Consider the following 19129-nt stretch of genomic DNA (forward strand, 5'->3'; position numbering starts at 1 on the left):
GAGTTAAAGAGTTTATCTGAGTCAGTGAGTGGACAGTATCAAAGTAATTCAGGGTGTTTGTTTATTTTTACACCTACTGCAGAAAGGAAAAAAAATGCCCATCAAAAACCAAGAAAGATTTTTTTCTTTCTTAAACACAAAATGCATAATTTAACTTTTATATATCTAGCGTATGCTAGGCCTTAAAACTTTCCAAACAGCACAGGTAAGTCTGTACACAAAGTAGTTTTTGAGGTGAAAATACAGCCATATTTGTTCATTTGTTATGATGAACCTTAAATAATTTTTCCATTCAATCAGCGATTTTTACTTATCTTATTATGTTCATAATACCATAAAAAAAAACATATTCATCAAGTTTTATCTGCATATATGAACACTAATAAAGGAGAACATTTGGAATTATTACTTTTATTTATTCGAACTTCCTGACTACTGTGACGTAGTTTAAGTCTAAATGCATGCCGGAGTAGAATTAATCTCATTTTATGTCTAAGGCTTGTTCGTTAATCATCAAATAACACGATTTAAAGCACATCGCCGACCATTTTGCGTAGCTATTAACCAACTTATAACGAAGAAAGTAAAGTGATCAGCCGTGCAACTTTTTATACGCCCGTCAAAATTTTGACGGGACGTATTATGGTATACAAATGTCCGGGGTCCGTCCGTCTGTCCGTCTGTCCGGCGTAAACATGTCGCACCGTAACTTGAGAACGACTTATCTAAATTTCATGAAACTTAATATAGTTGTTTCTTATGATGGTCAAATGATCTGTATACTTTTTGGTGAAAATAAGATTTAAACTTTTTGAGTCACAGCACTTTATGACTAAAACAGGGGTGTGTTTTTTTCACATGTCGCACTGTATCTCAAAAACGATTCTCGATTATGACTTAGAACTTTAAACACTTCTTAGTTATATTAATCTCAATATCTGTATACTTTTTGGTGATGATTCAAAATTTCATTTTTGAGTTATTGAGTATTTTGTAAAAAAAGGGGACGTTTTTTTTACATGTCGCGTCATATCTCAAAAACTATTTATGATTATTGCTTAATACTTTACACATGTTTTTGTTATATTAATCTAAAGATCTGTATAATTTTTGGTGATGATTCAAGATTTCATTTTTGAGTTATTAGTATTTTGTAAAAAAGGGGGAGGTTTTTTTACATGTGCCGTATCTCAAAAACGATTTATGATTATTGCTTAAAACTTTACACACTTCTTTGTTATATTAATCTAATCTAAAGCTCTTTATACTTTTTGGTGATGATTCAAAATTTTATTTTTGAGTTATTGAGTATTTTGTAAAACAGGGGAGGTTTTTTTTACATGTCTCGCCGTATCTCAAAAATAATTTATGATTATTGCTTTAAACTTTACACACTTCTTTGTTATATTAATCTAAAGATCTGTATACTTTTTGGTTTGATTAAAAATTTTATTTTAGTAATATTTAGTTTTTTGTAAATAAAAAACAGGGTCGGGGGTTTCACATGTCCCGCCGTGTCTCAAAAACAACATATGGTTATTGCTTAAAACTTTCTCAGAAACTATTTATGATTATTGCATAAGACTTACACACATGTTGTCGGGCGTATCATGCGTTCATGGCGCAGCTGTTTATTAATTAAAAATGTACGATTTATATTTTATGGATTTCTGATATCATTATATTAATAAAAGCATATCATACAATAGAATGTTTCAATGACATGTTTTTACGACGGATATGTTGAAAGACCAAATTTAGCTGATAGTGTTAAACAATGCATATTTGATTTCTCCCCTTCAACTTCAGTCTAGTAAACATTTCCCGCTAGTACTGTGTACATGCAATGTGTATTATACTCTGTCACTACCTTTTGAACGCTTAGTTGATTGTCACGGTAATTAAAAGATTAGCATTTTGTAAGTCTTATCTTTTGATCTTCATTTAGTTATTTTGGAACAATATTTCATTGTGATTTTCTGTACATGTCAATTTCTTCTTTGAGGAATCACGAGAAATTGTGCAAGTCCTTCTGAAATCCTTGAAAAAGACACGCGAAAGATATCAGAGGGACATTCAAACTCATATGTCGAAAATAAACAGACAACGCCATGGCTAACAAAGATAAAGACCAATAGTACACAATACACAACGTAAAAAAATAAAGACTGAGCAACACGAACCCCACCACAAACATGCGGTGATCTCTGGAGCTCCGGAGGTGAAAGCTTGATGTATTTATGTAACAGAGAAATGTATCAAATAATTTTCATCTATAGTACACAAGCATGCACATATTATATTAATGATTGAAAATATTATGTAAAGAAGTATAATATCTAACAAACAAATGTGTTGTTTTATCATGTGTCATCTAAATTCAAATTTGCCTCATAATGATTCAAGTAAAATATGCTGATTGTACTATTTTATACTTTTCAATTAAAAGGAAATTACAGACAATCATTAATAATATATGTTTGGTGTTATATAAAAAAAAAATGAAATCTCGTAATGAAATCATTGTACAAATTGTTTTATATTCTCCCTTTTATTAGACAAAAGATGTGAAAATTTATCGGATCCATGATTTTTTTTTACAGACAATGTTTTGCTTTTCACATTCACCGTTTGGTGTCTATAATTTCAATTTTTCTAAGATAGTTGACAAAGTCTTTTCCCAAGCTTGTATGAAGATCAAGTCACTTATATCTATATAGTTTCTGGCATATAACTGTTCATACACTTCCTTAATCGAATTTAAATTGCTAGCATCCGAACTGCTTAGAAACTCAATCAGCTGATTGCTTTTTTCGTATAAATCCATCTCAGCATTAAAATCTTTGAGGATGTTATGTGGATTCCGTTCCTGGAAAACACAAGGAGGTAAAAAGGCTAGATAAATATTTTTCTTATGTAGGAAAAACTGCGCAATGTAGCTTCTCCAAATATCACTAACACGCCCATTTACACTTACCGGAAGTGGCATCAAATCAAATGACGATGAGAACCACAAGGTAGCTTGTGCATTGAATGGTGTATACGAGTGTCTTGGAATTAACAACGCCCGTTTATTGTTGTTACTGAAATTAAAGGGAACGTTCCTTGTAAGTCTATAAATAGCATCAACATCCGGTTGTTCGTTTGCAAGTGCTTGCATTATTCCAACTTGTTTTTGTTCTTTTAAATCACATTCTTTCGGTATTGTTCTGTTGTCTTTAATTAACTGCAATGGAAATCCTCTAGGCCACGTATATGTCTCGTTAACTCCAAAATATGGATATGGATTAACAATCTTAGTCACATATTTAGTACAAACCTCGGCATAATCGGTAGCAGTGCTGATGGAATTAAATTTCATTGTATCTACTATTCCAATATTATCATCATCAAAATCCCATATCTTTTTTGCCTTGTGCTGAATGGCATAGATATATCCAATATTCTTTCTACCAAAATGATTAAACGGAATTGCTTCGGCTAACATTGGGTATCGTTCTTTTTGCTCCACTATTGTTAAATATTTTATTGTTTTTTGATTTGACAGATTTTTTAGATACCTATTTTTGAGGGGTGTTTTGATATCGGCAACAACCAGGAGACACCAATTACGTAGTTTAGCAATATACTGTACAGCTTTTGATGGAGGATATATCGTTGTGACTACTGCCCAGTTTTCGCATGTTTTCTCTTTCGGGTTAGGTGTTATGGACCAATACTCTTTCAGGGAAACTTCTGGTATACTTCTGATGACATTGCCAGAAAATAGGGAACCAGTTACAGCGCCAACTAGCGTACCATTGAAATCAAAGACAGTTGACTTATTCGAGCTTTTTGTTTCAATAAAACTCGTTGATCCTTCAACCTGTGGGAATTTCACTGGACTGGTTATCTCGTACAATTTGTACATTTCTTTTGGAAGAGCTTTGTGGAGAAGCACATTATCTTCACACGAATCTTTATTGATGTATCTTGCAAAAACTTTTTCACGATCCTTGATTCTCCATACCACTTTCATTTTTTGGTCAGCATATAAGTCAACATCATTGTATATAGAAAGCCAATTGTATAGCGCTGTGTGGGCAAAGTTGTGGTTAATTAAATCTGTATGACTGTGGCAGTCTGATTCACCACAATATTTTCTTTCCATAATTCGTTTTATTAGGTCCATTCCAAGAACAACAAACATTTCATCAATTTCCGGCGAATTCGCTCTTGATCGTCTCCAACCATAGTACAATGTTGGTGATAAAAGTTCATATAACCTCGCTGTTATTTGGGGAATGCATAAAAATACATCATCGTCCATCTTTGCTGCTATCAAAGCATCTGGGTAGTTTGTATGAAGATATTGCAACCATTTGTATAGTTTCTCTCCAAATTTAACAGCCCATCCATGGTGAGTCACATTGAGATACACAATATCGTTATATATATGATTTTCATAAATTGAGGCATTTGACGGATGATCAAAAACAAATTTGTAAACAATACGGAACGGTAGCTTGTCTGCATATTGGACCATTGTTGAAATCCAAGTATTCCTTTGTGATGCCCTCCGATCAGCAGTGCTATCGCAGGTTAAAATTCCAATTACAAAAAGAGGCTTATCTTTTGTATTTCTATTTTGAGTAATAATTCCCCCCACTGATATTCCGTCTTTCCAGTTTAATTGATACAAAAACAAGATCCCAAACGGAACAAGGACACATTTGATACATAACAACTTGCTCACCATCTTCAACAACTTGTTATCATCCCTGCAAAAACGAAAAAAATCATAATCTTAATATAAGAATTGTGCAACGAATTGATTGATAAATTGTGTTGGTTTAGCATTAGATAAGTTAACTATTTGAGTACCACCACCAGCATATTTAGTTAAACGTTTTTGTAGGCAATAAGCGCATACTTCGAAAAGGAAAAGACATTTTAAGATAATTTTTTAAACTGTTTCAGAGCATCTACCTTTCTGAACAACTGTATCTGGCGTTTACTGGCAATTATTTTAATCGAGTTTACCTCCCTAACTTGAAGAAAGGACGATTGGCTATGAGGATCTTCGACGGCACATTTGGCGAATCAATCTTACAAGGCATACATATGACTATAACAAAAAATATGACGGGTGCCACATGTGAAGCAGGATCTGCTTTCCCTTCCGAGGCACCTGAGATCACCCCCAGTTTTTGAGGGGTTTATATTTCACAGTCTTTAGTTTTGTATGTTGTGTTTTGTGTACTGTTGTTTTTCTGTTTATCTTTTTCTTTTTCAGTCATTGTGTTGTCCGTTTATTTTCGACTTATGAGTTTGAATGATCTTTCGCCTCTATTTGATAAATTAAGCAGATCAATTTGTGTTAAAAAAAATTAAGACTGAGACATGACTTTCAGCAAATTGGATTTTACACATATGTCGATTGCCGATTCAATTATTGGAAGCTGATCTTCATATTTACTACTGGCTGGTAAAACTTCGTCGTTATATTACTCTTCTTGATTATATACTAACTACATACATATGTATCGACATATTGTCGATTATTTGTGGTTTTACATTGTTTCCTGTTTTGATGTTTGCTCTTAAATTTAAATAGAAAGCTACTTGTTATGTCATTTAACGATCAACCTTCAAATTAGACCCGTAACAGATCAGTCGACTATTCAGAAATATAAAGATTCAAGACTGCAATAAAGGTGTCAGACCACCAATTACTCCCTCCAATTTAGAGCGTTTGTAAAAGTAGCCCTACTCTGACACAAAATAGTTTTTTTGTGTTTTTGATGTCCTTGAAACTTTTGGTGAAAGAGAAATATATCTAGACCATTTTGAGCCAAAATTTACTTGTCTATGAGTTTGCATTAAAAATTGAGGATTAATGCGCTCCATAGTTTACTAATTTAAGATTTCCAGAAAACCAGGGGTTATTTTTGGAGTACCTCTGTTCGAAGGTCAGTTATTTTGTTAGAAGGCTTTAAAGGTATGGTGAAAATTGACATGTAGAAAGCTGATACATGTACAATTCAGGATATACCTCGTTTCTATGAAGTTAAACTTAAGGTAAAATATTTAGAAAGCTGTGAAAATTGCAAAATTTAGTTGAACAGATAGGGATTTTTAATTGGTGGTCTGACACCTTTAAGAGAAATGCGGTGACACCCAAAATTCAGAAAACACTTGATTTTTTGGTCTTAACTGATCATTTGAAATAATAGTAGCCACATTTTAATCTTTTTTGGAGCAAAAAGTCACATATTGCAAATTTAGAGCCTTATACCTGAATTTGTGCTAGTTTTAGCTTTTCCCACCCTGACAATATGCAATCATATAAAAAAATGTTATAAATTGTTATAAACGCACAGAAAGTTGTTTCTGTGGTGTTAAACATTGAAACATAGGTTGATTACTACCCAAAAAAAATTGTCGTCATGAAGATTTAATGAAATTATTTGATTTTTACCCCTTATATCATTGCGGCATACCATGTATTTTTGAATTTTTTGAAATACTAAGGCTTTTCTACCTCAGGCATAGACTACCTTAACTGTATTTGGCAAAACTTTTAGGAATTTTGGTCCTCAATGCTCTTCAACTTCGTACTTTATTTGGCCTTTTAACTTTTTTGGATTTGAGCGTCACTGATGAGTTTTTTGTAGACGCAACGCGCGTCTGTCGTATATACTAAATTTAGTCCTGGTATCTATGATGAGTTTATGTATATGGCAGATAACATAGCCTGATATAAACACTGCATAAACTCACAAAAATCTCATTTATTATCTCAAATGAAAGTTTTATACCTTAAATTTTATTGACTGATAATAAATAAAACAGTTAAATGACCATGACTGCACTTTTGATCAGTTAATAGTCCCATTACTGACACCAGGTGTAAAAAAGGGGGGTCAATATTCCTCGACTCTTCAATACCTTTGATTTTTTACTAAACTCATTGTAAAAACTGTAGAAAGTCCTTAAAGCAGTAGAACAAACAAGAAAAAATCAACAAAAACTGATCTTGATATTGAAAGTTTATGTATTTCTAGTCCAAAATGAGATTTTCAAGTATTTTCTATCAAAGGCTAACATTACAGTCAGTTTAAATTGAGCTGTGAAATTTGTAATATGAGTCGCAACAAATTTGCAGAAATGAAACTTTTGGTGAAAGAGAAATACATCTAGACCATTTTGAGCCAAAATTTACTTGTCTATGAGTTTGCATTAAAAATTGAGGATTAATGCGCTCCATAGTATACTAATTTAAGATTTCCAGAAAACCAGGGGTTATTTTTGGAGTACCTCTGTTCGAAGATCAGTTATTTTGTTAGAAAGCTTTAAAGGTATGGTAAAAATTGGCATGTAGAAAGCTGATACATGTACAATTCAGGATATACCTGGTTTCTATGAAGTTAAACTTAAGGTAAAATATTTAAAAAGCTGTTTAAATTGCAAAATTTGGTTGAACAGATAGGGATTTTTAATTGGTGGTCTGACACCTAAACGCGACCCGCGTTTCGGTCCATCAATTTGTGTTGGTGATCGTAAAATTTATTAGTGTCGACGGCTTCAATTGATATATCTCCTTACTCTGTTGGAGCACACCACGGTCAATTAAGTGCATTTAGTTAGAGCATGCACTACATTAACGTATCAATTGGGATATGTAAATGTTAAACGACGAGGCAGACAATATTATACGCCAGGCGCATGAACAAGTTAGGAATATGACAGTTGTTATCCATTCGTTAGATGTGTTTGAGCTTTTGATTTTGCCATTTGATTAGGGACTTTCTGTTTTGAATTTTCAAAGGAGTTTTTGTGATTCTAATTTATACCGCTGAACTATGGAAAGTTTTTTTTTACTGTTGGAAAGTTAGAATAATCATGTCTGTCATAGACATAGACTTCTATATATAGGTCACCTATATTTAGCAAAAAAAACCTACCAATTCAATCCCTCTCCCCTTATCCCAATGTTGAAATACAAGTGCATTTTGAACCTCATTTCAAATGCTATCTTTCATAAAAGATCCGTTTTATTATGTCCTATATTAAAAGGTTTGTCGGTATCAATAAAGCAGGACAATTACATAGCTGCTCCTTTGTACGATCAACGGACCTGAATTTAAAAAAATACTATTTGAAGCATCTGTCACAACGTACTACTGGCTGCAAATACAACAGACATACTAGAATCTGTTTTTTTTTTTATCCAAAAATCTTTTATTTCATCTCATACAACTTCATTAAACTTTTATCAAGGAACTTTCTTAAAATCCCATGAATTACAAGGTCGTTGCGTGCAACCTTAAGCTCTTTTCGGGTCATTCGTTTCAAACGATCTTTTGTTGTCAAGAAATTTACTTGTATCAACTATTTTTTCTATTTGTAGTGATGCACACTTGTTTAAAATGGGTGTAGATACTACTAACAAAAAGGATGTTTAATAAAGGTACTTCTGATATGTCATTTTTGAGTATACTGATTTTTTTCAATCCTTCAATGAGTTTTTTTTTTACCAACAATGATTCGTACAGTTTTTATATGCAAGGTATAAGTGGTATACTTTTGTTATCACATTAACGGTACCAATTTTCCTGCACCAGATGCAGAAAAGAGGGACGAAAGATACCAGAGGGACAGCCAAGATCAAAGGTCAAAATATTTGAAAATTCAAAACTTTTTCGAAAAATGAACAGCCACTAAACAAGAGAGACGGAATGATTACACTAGTTTTCAAACCAAAAGGTGTAATACACTAATATATAAAATATTGCATAATGTTTCAAAACTTAGTAATTGTTTTGTGTCGTATTTAAGTTTGTTCATAGGATTTTCAATCAAACAAACACGTTCTTCCAAGTTGGCATAATGGCAAGTTGATCAAGAGACGCGTAAGATACCAAAAGGGATTTTCAAACTTATAAGTCGAAAACGAACTGATAATGTCCTAGCCAAAAATAAACATTAAAAAAACAAGACAAATGACAGCACACATACATGTAACATAAAAAATTAAACAGCGAGCAACAAGGACCCCACCAAAAACTGGATTGATATTGTGTGATCTCGAAGGGTGAGCAGATCATGCTCCAAATGGGGCATTCGTCTTGTTGTTAATGATTAGACTAACTCCGAAGGTCACATTCGAGGAGAAGACGACGGAATTGTAGTCACTACAATTATAAAATGTTCTTCGTCCTCTATGAAACAGATATTTTGTTACTGTCAACCAACTCTTGTACGGGTTCACAAAATTTTCAAACGATTTATTCAAACTTTTCTACTATTGCAAGAGGAAAGAGACTGCCAGTGTAATTTCTCCAACGAACTTTGGATTTTTTAAGTATTCACATCTAGTTCATGCTGACTCTAGAGTAGAATGGGTGACGACAACTTTTGAGCTCGGCTTTGATTGCTTAAAAATTTGTGGATAATTTTTTTTTTAAATGTTTCAGGAAGTACTTGAACGCAATATAACGTTGTTTGTATATGGAGTTTTGTTATTAAGGTACCCAAAAGATTGCCTATTACAAATACTTCACAAAACTTTCGCGATTATTTTCTTTTAATTTTAACTTCATTGGTATATCAAAAGTATTCTTTAATCGACGACTACTTAGTATAGACCATGCAGAGTTTTTGTTCATTCTTAAAAACAGTTCCTGAAATTTTTAATTGTCAAAGACACATACTTTTGCCACGCGGTCATTGAACTATACAATGCAGTGCTGAAACATGACATCATACAATTCTGATAGGTAATCATCCCATTATGATTTTGAGAGTTTTATATGCCTGCCTATTATATTGGCACCTCTTGCAGTTAGAACTAGACCCTAGACATCTTCAGAATATCATTTTTCTATGTCAGTTTGATGCGTATCTTATGTCCATAGGATTTGACTTGAGAAATAGCAAAAGGCTAATCGTAACTCATGTTCGTGCCTCTTGTTTTTGCCAGATATTCGTAATCATATCGTTTTATCAATGTAGTGCCATAATTTTATTACTTATACATTTTGTAGTTTTAAAGGCAATATTTGAAAATCCAATAAAATCCTTGATATTTTGTCATATTTTTTTCTAAAGAAAAAGGGAGGCAATTTTAAATGTATGAAAAGTCTAGCGATAAATATTTCCTGCACATTTTCAATACCGTATATCTCGAAAACAAGCACGCGGACATTTTTTCTGCTATCTTAGTTCATTTATTCATATACTATTAATTTTTAACAGTCCTTTAAAAAGCTTGTTATTTTGAAACAGAGTACCAAATATTCGTATACTACCATTTGAACAAGCTCTGTTCAAAGCTATATGAGTGTTGATGTGCTATATATAAATTAAGACAAGTACGTGAATCGTTTAGATAAAGGGTGTATTAAGGAAAATTATCTGAAATTTCAGTCCATGATTATCAAGAACATTAACATTTTCAGGTTTCAATTATAAACTGAACAACTATACGATATATTGGTGAAAAATGACGATTTCGGCAAGGTTAATCTATACAAATTCTTCGAAAAGTTTGCGGTGATCGTCTTTTAAATACCGCTTACACGTGGTCTTCGAATCACAAGCAAGAATTACAATTCTCTTTTTTTTTTTACTAAATACGAAACTTGTTCGTCAGTAAACCTACATATTCTGTTAACAATGCAATGGGGGTACTTATACACAGAAGAAGAAAATAATCACATCAAAACGAACAGATGCATTCAGTATAAACAATCCTAACAGAACTACTAGAATCAACACCAATGACATGCACATAATAACGGTAGTTATTGACAAGACTAGAAATGGAACACCTTTCTCTGCAATCACTAAATTGTAGCGTCGTATGTAAAAGTTTGTCACCGCACTCAGTATAAATTATATATATGTTATTAAACTGTTGAAGAATGGGTATGTTTAAAATCAAGCTTTCGAAGCTAACGAGAAAAAACTAATATGGTATTTTTACCAAGTAGTTAGAACAAGACACGATACATTTACAGTTCTAAAACATTATGTTAATTTTCTATCATTTCGTGTGGTCTTTGCGAGTTGTACATTCATTATCGAAGGTCTTGTATGGAACAAATTTGGCATTTTCATTTTACTCATTCAATCTTCTTTACATAATTCATCGTCGCATTCGAGTATCAGTGGAACAAGAAGCATGAAGTTAAAGTTGATATTTTTCAAAACATTTGACTGATCTCTGATAACTCCACAGAAGTAAATGGATTGACAGCATTATGACTATGTATTTCAACAAAATATGACATGAAACTTACCCGTAAATATTTAACAGCCGACTTGTAGAGATGGCCGTTGACGAAAATGAAATAACCAAGTTTATCAACATATACTTGCATTAGTTAAGTTGTTTTTACCAGGTACTTAACATTAAAAATACAACATGTGTTACCAAGACAGATTCATAGCGTTTCAAAACATCTTATGCAAGAAGGCACATTTCATTAGAAAATATTTTGATGAAATATGGATTATTATAAAAGCAGCTTGACACATTGAACTTTCTTGGGTAAGTCGGACATCACTAGCAGCCAAACATAAAAGTAATTGACATAATCAAAGCTCATTGCATTCTGTCTTTAAATATATCTCAACAAGAAAAATGTGTTTTCCGTCAATGACCGCTGATACAATGAATATAACGTAATACCTTGAGCTCCGATTATTTGATGACACCAGTAACATCGATTGACATCGGGTCAACTAGTATGACTCAATTAGGCCTATGAAAGGTTAGTGTGTCGAAATGATTGTCAATATATATGTTATAAATTCTATTTTAAGAATAATGAGATGGGTTACTTTAAAAGAGTACTGATCTTTATTTCATAACAGAAAAACGAAGGATGTATGTATAATTTCAAATCTAAAGTATTAATTTCAAGAAATGATATAAACTAGTGTTTTTAAAATTGTACATATAAGTATATAAGTATAAGAATAAGTATATTTGATTCTTCAATTTTTACACTGAAACGCTGAAATATGAATTCATGTGTACTCAATGGTAAGCATTTTTGTTCTCGATCGATTCCAAAATTGCAAAATAGTTATCGCTTATGAACAACAGAATTTAAAGGTTAATATTCAATCATAAATACAATAATTCACAGCAAATAACCGATCACCAATTATTCAACACCAGCCGAGTTCGCGATAAATCAAAATGATATTTCAGACGAACTTTTCTGGTCTACAGTCCGAACCCCCCTCTACTGATAGAAAATGCAGAGAGTTCGTATTTAATATACTTTGGGATATACCACCCTAAAAATACATATCAAGTAAAGGTGACTTCGATCCTTCTGCGAAACATGAATGTGTATCTCCCAACAACGTTTTTCTAACATGATCTGACGTTACCGTCTTTTTTACGTGTTCATTTCATTCTCTTTTGTAGAAAAATGATTGCTTCCGTCCAGCACACTTTTTTTTTGCTGAGTCGTCGTTTGAATAAGGACAAAGATTTGAATTACAGAATGAGATTTAAATTGAATATTGGACGGTTTAAATGTCATTGGAAATAGTCCGTTCAAATCGGTAGCCCCATCAGGACTAATAAAAACGTCCGTGCCTGTGGAACCGAAAAACGGTTTCCACACAAATAATGGAATAACATATCTGCCAACGGAAGACGCTATCATCAGAATTATGAAAGGACACACAGGACGCGCTAAAATATTATAGGTCAAAGTACAGCCTTCAGTATGGAGCCTTGGCTCACACCGTATAAGAAGCTACTAAAGACATAACAAAATACTAGTATAAATCATTTAAACAGGAAAATCAACGATCTGACCTATATAAAAAAACGACAACGAGAAACACTTATGAACCACACCAACAAACGACAACCGCTGAACAACAGGTTCTTGACTTATGACAGGTGCAAACAAATGCAGTGGGTTTAAACGTTTTAACACAAGTAAACATACACTGAACGAATAAATATGATCTATGACACAATGCAAATACAAAATTAACAAGAAAGGGGGAGGGGGTGCGATGTAACACAAAAACAGAAAGACAACTATAACAAAATGCCGGTAATTAAAATAACAGGTTGTTTTCTCTTTGATACATTCCCATTTTTTTTGGCAATTTGTATTTGCATGCAATGCAGTTCTCTTAAAGAAGCTGGCTTGTCATGTTTTGGAGTTTTTGTCAGATTTTCGGAATCATCTGGTTTTATCCATTTGAATGCCTTGAAATATTTTGCCAGGTGACCCCCATTTTTCTTTTTGTAAATCTTTTACATGTATAAAGATAAGCCATCTGTTAATGTCTTTTTAATTACTTTTTAACAGTTTTTGAGATCTTCAACTTGTCAATAATAAATCTATGAAAAGTCAAGAGAGAATATTTACCTGCCAAAATTTCAATGGCTAATATCTCGAAAACAAGCACGGTGACTTATTTATTTTATTTGCTCGTGGATTCATTTATTAATACCCTATCAATATAAGCCAGTGTTTTGAAAAGTTAATTACTTTAAAACTGAGAAGCGAACTCCCTTAATCTGCATCATTATATCAAAAACACTTTCTTTATACATTGCTATAAAAACCACAGCTCATTACTTGTTGCACTGCCACACTTTCACATCAAGCGTCAACAGCATTTTCATAACATCAGAATTCAACTTTTTTGTTATACGAAAATTTATTATACAGTTCAATGGAACTCAGCTATGAATAAAACTTCGAAATATTGTTTACGGTTTAAAAATCCATACTTAATAGCGAAAGGTTTATTATAGTTATATATTATTACAAACATCTTGTTGTAATATGGGGTGCCGAACTCGACTCTTGTGGTTTTGTACTCGAAATTCTGTTTTGTACGGACAAAAGTGAGTTTTGTTCAACAAAAATGACTTTGTTTATAAAAAAAAAAATTGTAGTATACTACATATTTAAATTTTGCCGTACAAAATTATGATTCAGCGCTCAAAAGTTACTGACAAAAGTTACTTTTGTCTTGACAAAATTCATGTTTGAATCACAGACTTTATTTGTGTTACCTTATTTGAAATTTGGGCGACGAAAGTAAATTTTGTATGCAACTTAGTTAAGTTTAGATTCTGTGAACCATTTTGTATACAAGACTAAGATTTTGTCATAAAATTATTTTTGTGTTTTTTTGTGTGGAGACAAAATTTAGTTTTGTTAAACAGAAGTGAAAATTTAACACAAAGTCAATTTTGTGTTAAATTATTACTTCTGTCCAACAAAAAAATATTTTAACTTCAAAATCACAAGATGCTAATTTAATCAAAAAATGGAAAACAACACGTTTAATAATTTATTGCGTCCGAAGCGCTTTTCTGGATTTACCTTCATCAGGAACGCTCAAAGCCAAACATTTGAAATTCGAAGATGGGTAAGTACCGAAAATCGTTGAAGAGCTATATGTCAAAAATATCTAAAATAAATAGCCAAATTCATCTAAAGCCAACTTTGCCTGAGGGAGTTGAAACCTTAGTTTTATAATAATTTAAAAATTTATAAAACGGACAACATTTTATAGTGACTTGAATAACACCAGTACCACTCAGATTACAATTCTACCTTGACATCTAAGTTTGTATTTAGCCTATAAAATACTTATTTAGCCTTGAGAATTGAAAGGTCAGTTTATCCCATTCATACAATAAAAGTTTACCTATGAGGGTCTGAATGGGGTTTACAGAATAGAGAATATATGTAATAGCATAAAAAAAAATTGAATTGAGAAAATAATCAACAAAATAAAGAATAGAGAATAATAGGGTGCAAAAGTATAAAGAATAACTGTACAAAAATAAAAGTTAAACTTGGGTAACCGTAATGCAATACTGATAAAATGAATAATCAATGTACAGAATTAATAAATAATCTTGTAGCAGAAAGACTAAATAGCAAAATCATTTTCATGAGAATTTTACAGAATGAGAGTTATCTTTAAAGCTAAAGAAAAATGCCCTAAATATTTAAAGAATACAGATATTAGAAAACCCCATCCAGGTCCTCAAGTCACTTACATTGTCAAAATATAGGACACACCATTGTTATTCCAAGATTAAACTAGACATCTAGTCAAACTGGTTTGGTATAACTGACTGTTTGCTCCTGCCCTAAATGTCTATTTCACAGTGACTTTATGTGTTTGTGCTTAGAGTACATTGTACTGTAATACTTATTGATTTTCTGTTGGGGAATGACTTAAACATTCTTTTAACAGTGACATGATATTTCAATATGATAGGAATCAATATCTTCTTTAAAGTCATATGAAACGAGTGAGTGGTGAAAAATAATGTTTATCCAATTCTTGAACCAATGCATGTATATATCATAAACTTAGTCCTCTGTGCACGATTTTCTCATTTTTTACGCAAATATATCGTATAATCGTCATTTTGTTTCTCTCTGTCTATTATGATTTAACAAATATGGCTGCTCATTAAATGCCGTGTTTTGAAGCCGAAGTTTAATTTTGAAGGGTAAGGTCTCTAGATTACCGAAAATACAAGGCCCCTACTCTGAATATGTTAACATTCAAATTCGATTGGATTGACGTCATAACATCCGGGATATCGAGTCGATCTCTAGGAACCCTGCCACAATCCAGGGTTCCTCGAGTGTTAATGGCGGGAAAGCTATATCCAATCATAACAGGTGTTATATATGACCATGTCAATTCCATCTACTCTAGATATCCATCCGAACTTGGCCTATTATGACTTTAAGTTTATTATATATGAACTGATATTGGTATAAAAAAAAATGGAATTTTATATCCTGGTTGATGGTGTGTTTTTGGGACCCGGATGTCTTTTTCATTCTTGTTCACATTATGATTATTTTAACCTTCAATGCACATATAAAGATAGACAAAAGTTCAGCTCTAATTTAACATTTTGCAACTAAATAATTATCTGTCAAATTTTGGTGTAAAAAAGACAGTGTAATAAAAAACCTGCAAGTATAGTGTATTTCTATAACAGTCAAGGAGATATTTTTTTTATTTCTTCAAAAAAAAACAAACTACCATGTGAATGAATATGCAATTAAAAGGCCTAAAATAACTCAAAATTTCAACATTAACAGATTTTGAACAAGTAACTCAAGATGCACAAAGTTTAAGTATTGGTCAGAATATAGGTTTCCTCTGAACTTTAACAATATGACAATAACAATAGAGTGACCTTAATTTTGGACAAGGTAAATGGCATGAAGCCAAATTTATCAACTCCTAGTGTTCAATGGGTAGCCTTACCTTTCAATTCTGAAGGCTAAATAAGTATTTTATAGGCTAAATACAAACTTACCTGTCAGGGTAGAATTGTAATCTGAGTGATACTGGTGTTACTCAAGTCACTATAATTGCGTACAAATAAGACACAATTGACTTTTGTGTTTTAATTTCCATATCAGGTAACAAAAGTCAATTGTATACATGGTATATGCAAATAAGTTTATTATTGCATACCTTGATGACAAAATTGAAATTTGCCATATCATGATAAAAATGAATTTTATCATGATAAAAAAAATGAATTTTGTCCAAAAAAATGAATATTGTCTACAAAAATTTAAGTTCTCATAAAACAAGTCTGTATCATATAGTTTTGAAAGACAAAAATGATTTTGTTGTGACAGATTAGAATTTTGAGTACACAAAATTGATTTCGATAACAAAAAGTTCAAGTCCCGTTTGGCGCCCCGTTTGTTCAACAGGTCTGCAGTGTATATTCATATCTAGAATATACTTGTGTCTATTCAGAAAATTGCACATCATTACTGTATTGCTGATATATCTGATTTTTTTCCCTATTTAGTCAAGTAAATCTAAGAGTTAACCTCAAACTAATTGCAACAGAAAATGTTTTAGTTTTAATCTATAGCATAATGCCCTTTATATACACAGAATTTTTTTTATTTGGAACAAGACGGACGCACAGACTAAAATATGGTATCCCCTTGCTATCATATCTTGCTTATGAAAATCCTACTTAAAAAAACTATTCCACACATGATCGTTTGTCAGATGTAACGCCAAACATTTCATAAAATAAAATAACACACACAAGTTCTCCTTTGAGAACTATGAACATGGGTCAAGTGTATTGACCAAGTAGTGATCGATGCGTTTGATTACATGTAACTGGATTATTCATTTCCTTAAAAAGTTGTTATCAACAAAATGTGTCATGGACCAGCTTGACGTGCAAATAGACACACGAAATGTTACACAACCAATGGAGTAGTTATAGGTTATTAATAAATGAGTAGCATTGAATTGTCACCGAATTACTCAGTTAAATATTACATACCCACTGGTCAAAACCAAGCTTGTTTCTATACACGATCGATACCAGCACTTGAGATTAACAAATGCCTATAGATACATTGACCTTATTAAACAAAACGTAAAATCACAAAAATACTGAACTCCGAGGAAAATTCAAAACGGAAAGTCCCTAATCAAATGACAAAATCAAATGATAAAACACATGTATCAAACGAATGGACAACAACTGTAAAATTTCAGTTCAATCCAGACAAATAGTAGCGATCCAGAATTCGCACTATTTTTTTTCTGGAAGTCGACAAAAAATCTCTTGTTGTCGCAAAGAAAAACACTTACTATAAGTATATTTAATGTTTGACATATGTTCATCGATGGATGAGCGCATGATGACGAAAATTACACCTATTAATTAACGCTGCAGGAATTACCAAGCATGAATTTAATTTTACTATATCATGTCATACAACAAGGACGTTAAATTTTCAAAGTTCATGGCAGTTGATATGGAATGAATGAAATTCTAATTTTGACTCCAGCATTAAATTTTCTTTTCGTTATTCGTCATAAGGCGTATTGCAGATATTGCGGTGAATAATCTTTCTAGATCAAATGGCAAATAGCAAACAAAATGTGAATAACCAAAAGGATAGATGAATTACCAAATACTACCTAAATTCAACTAGAGGCTCTCAAGAGCCTGTGTCGCTCACCTTGGTCTATGTGCATATTATACAATGGACACAGATAAATTCATGACAAAGTTGTGTTTTGGTGATCATGATGTGTTTGTAGATCTTACTTTACTGGACATTATTATTGCTTTAATTTATAATGAACTAGTAATTACAATGGAAAATATTTTCTAAAAATTTACAAAAATTTATGAAAATTGTTAAATAATGACTATAAAGGGCAATAACTCCTTAAGGGGTAAACTAAAAAATTTGGTCATGTTGACTTATTTGTAGATCTAATTTTGCTGAACATTATTGCTGTTTACAGTTTATCTCTATCTATTATAATATTCAAGATAATAACCAAAAACTGCAAAATTTCCTTAAAATTACTAATTCTGGGGCAGCAACCCAACAACAGGTTGTCTGTTTTGTCTGAAAATTTGAGGGCAGATAGATCTTGACCTGATTAACACTTTTACCAATGTCAGATTTGCTCTAAATGCTTTGGTTTTAGAGTTATAAGCCAAAAACTGCGTTTTACCCCTATGTTCTATTTTTAGCAATAGCGGCCATCTTGGTTGGTTGGCCGGGTCACGCCACACATTTTTTAAACTAGATACCCCAATGATGATTGTGGCCAAGTTTGAATTAATTTGGCCCAGTAGTTTCAGAGGAGAAGATTTTTGTAAAAGATTACTAAGATTTACGAAAAATGGTTAAAAATTGACTATAAAATTCAATAACTCCTAAAGGGGTCAACTGACCATTTTGATCATGTTGACTTATTTGTAAATCTTACTTTGCTGAACATTATTGCTGTTTACAGTTTATCTCTATCTATAATAATATTCAAGATAATAACCAAAAACAGCAAAAATTCCCTAAAATTACCAATTCAGGGGCAGCAACACAACAACGGGTTGTCGGATTCATCTGAAAATTTGAGGGCAGATAGATCTTGACCTGATAAACAATTTTACCCAACGTCAGATTTGCTCTAAATGCTTTGGTTTTTGAGTTTATAAGCCAAAAACTGCATTTTACCCCTATGTTCTATTTTTAGCCATGGCGGCCATCTTGGTTGGTTGGCCGGGTCACGCCACACATTTTTTAAACTAGATACCCCAATG

The 19129-nt window shown here is 32.3% G+C and overlaps 1 protein-coding gene across 1 annotated transcript in view; it reads right to left on the reverse strand.

The window, feature by feature from the left end:
* Window positions 1–2532: 2532 nt before the first annotated feature.
* The window catches only part of LOC139524285 (uncharacterized), a 66858-nt gene continuing 50261 nt past the window's right edge, over window positions 2533–19129 (reverse strand). The window contains exon 2 of the mRNA XM_071319023.1: window positions 2533–4760. Within this exon, the coding sequence (XP_071175124.1) occupies window positions 2639–4738 (2100 nt within the window). The 5' untranslated portion in view covers window positions 4739–4760 and the 3' untranslated portion in view covers window positions 2533–2638. The remainder of the gene's footprint in view (window positions 4761–19129) is intronic.

Source organism: Mytilus edulis, chromosome 5 (genome assembly GCF_963676685.1).
Source record: "Mytilus edulis chromosome 5, xbMytEdul2.2, whole genome shotgun sequence".
Taxonomy (NCBI): Eukaryota; Metazoa; Mollusca; class Bivalvia; order Mytilida; family Mytilidae; genus Mytilus; species Mytilus edulis.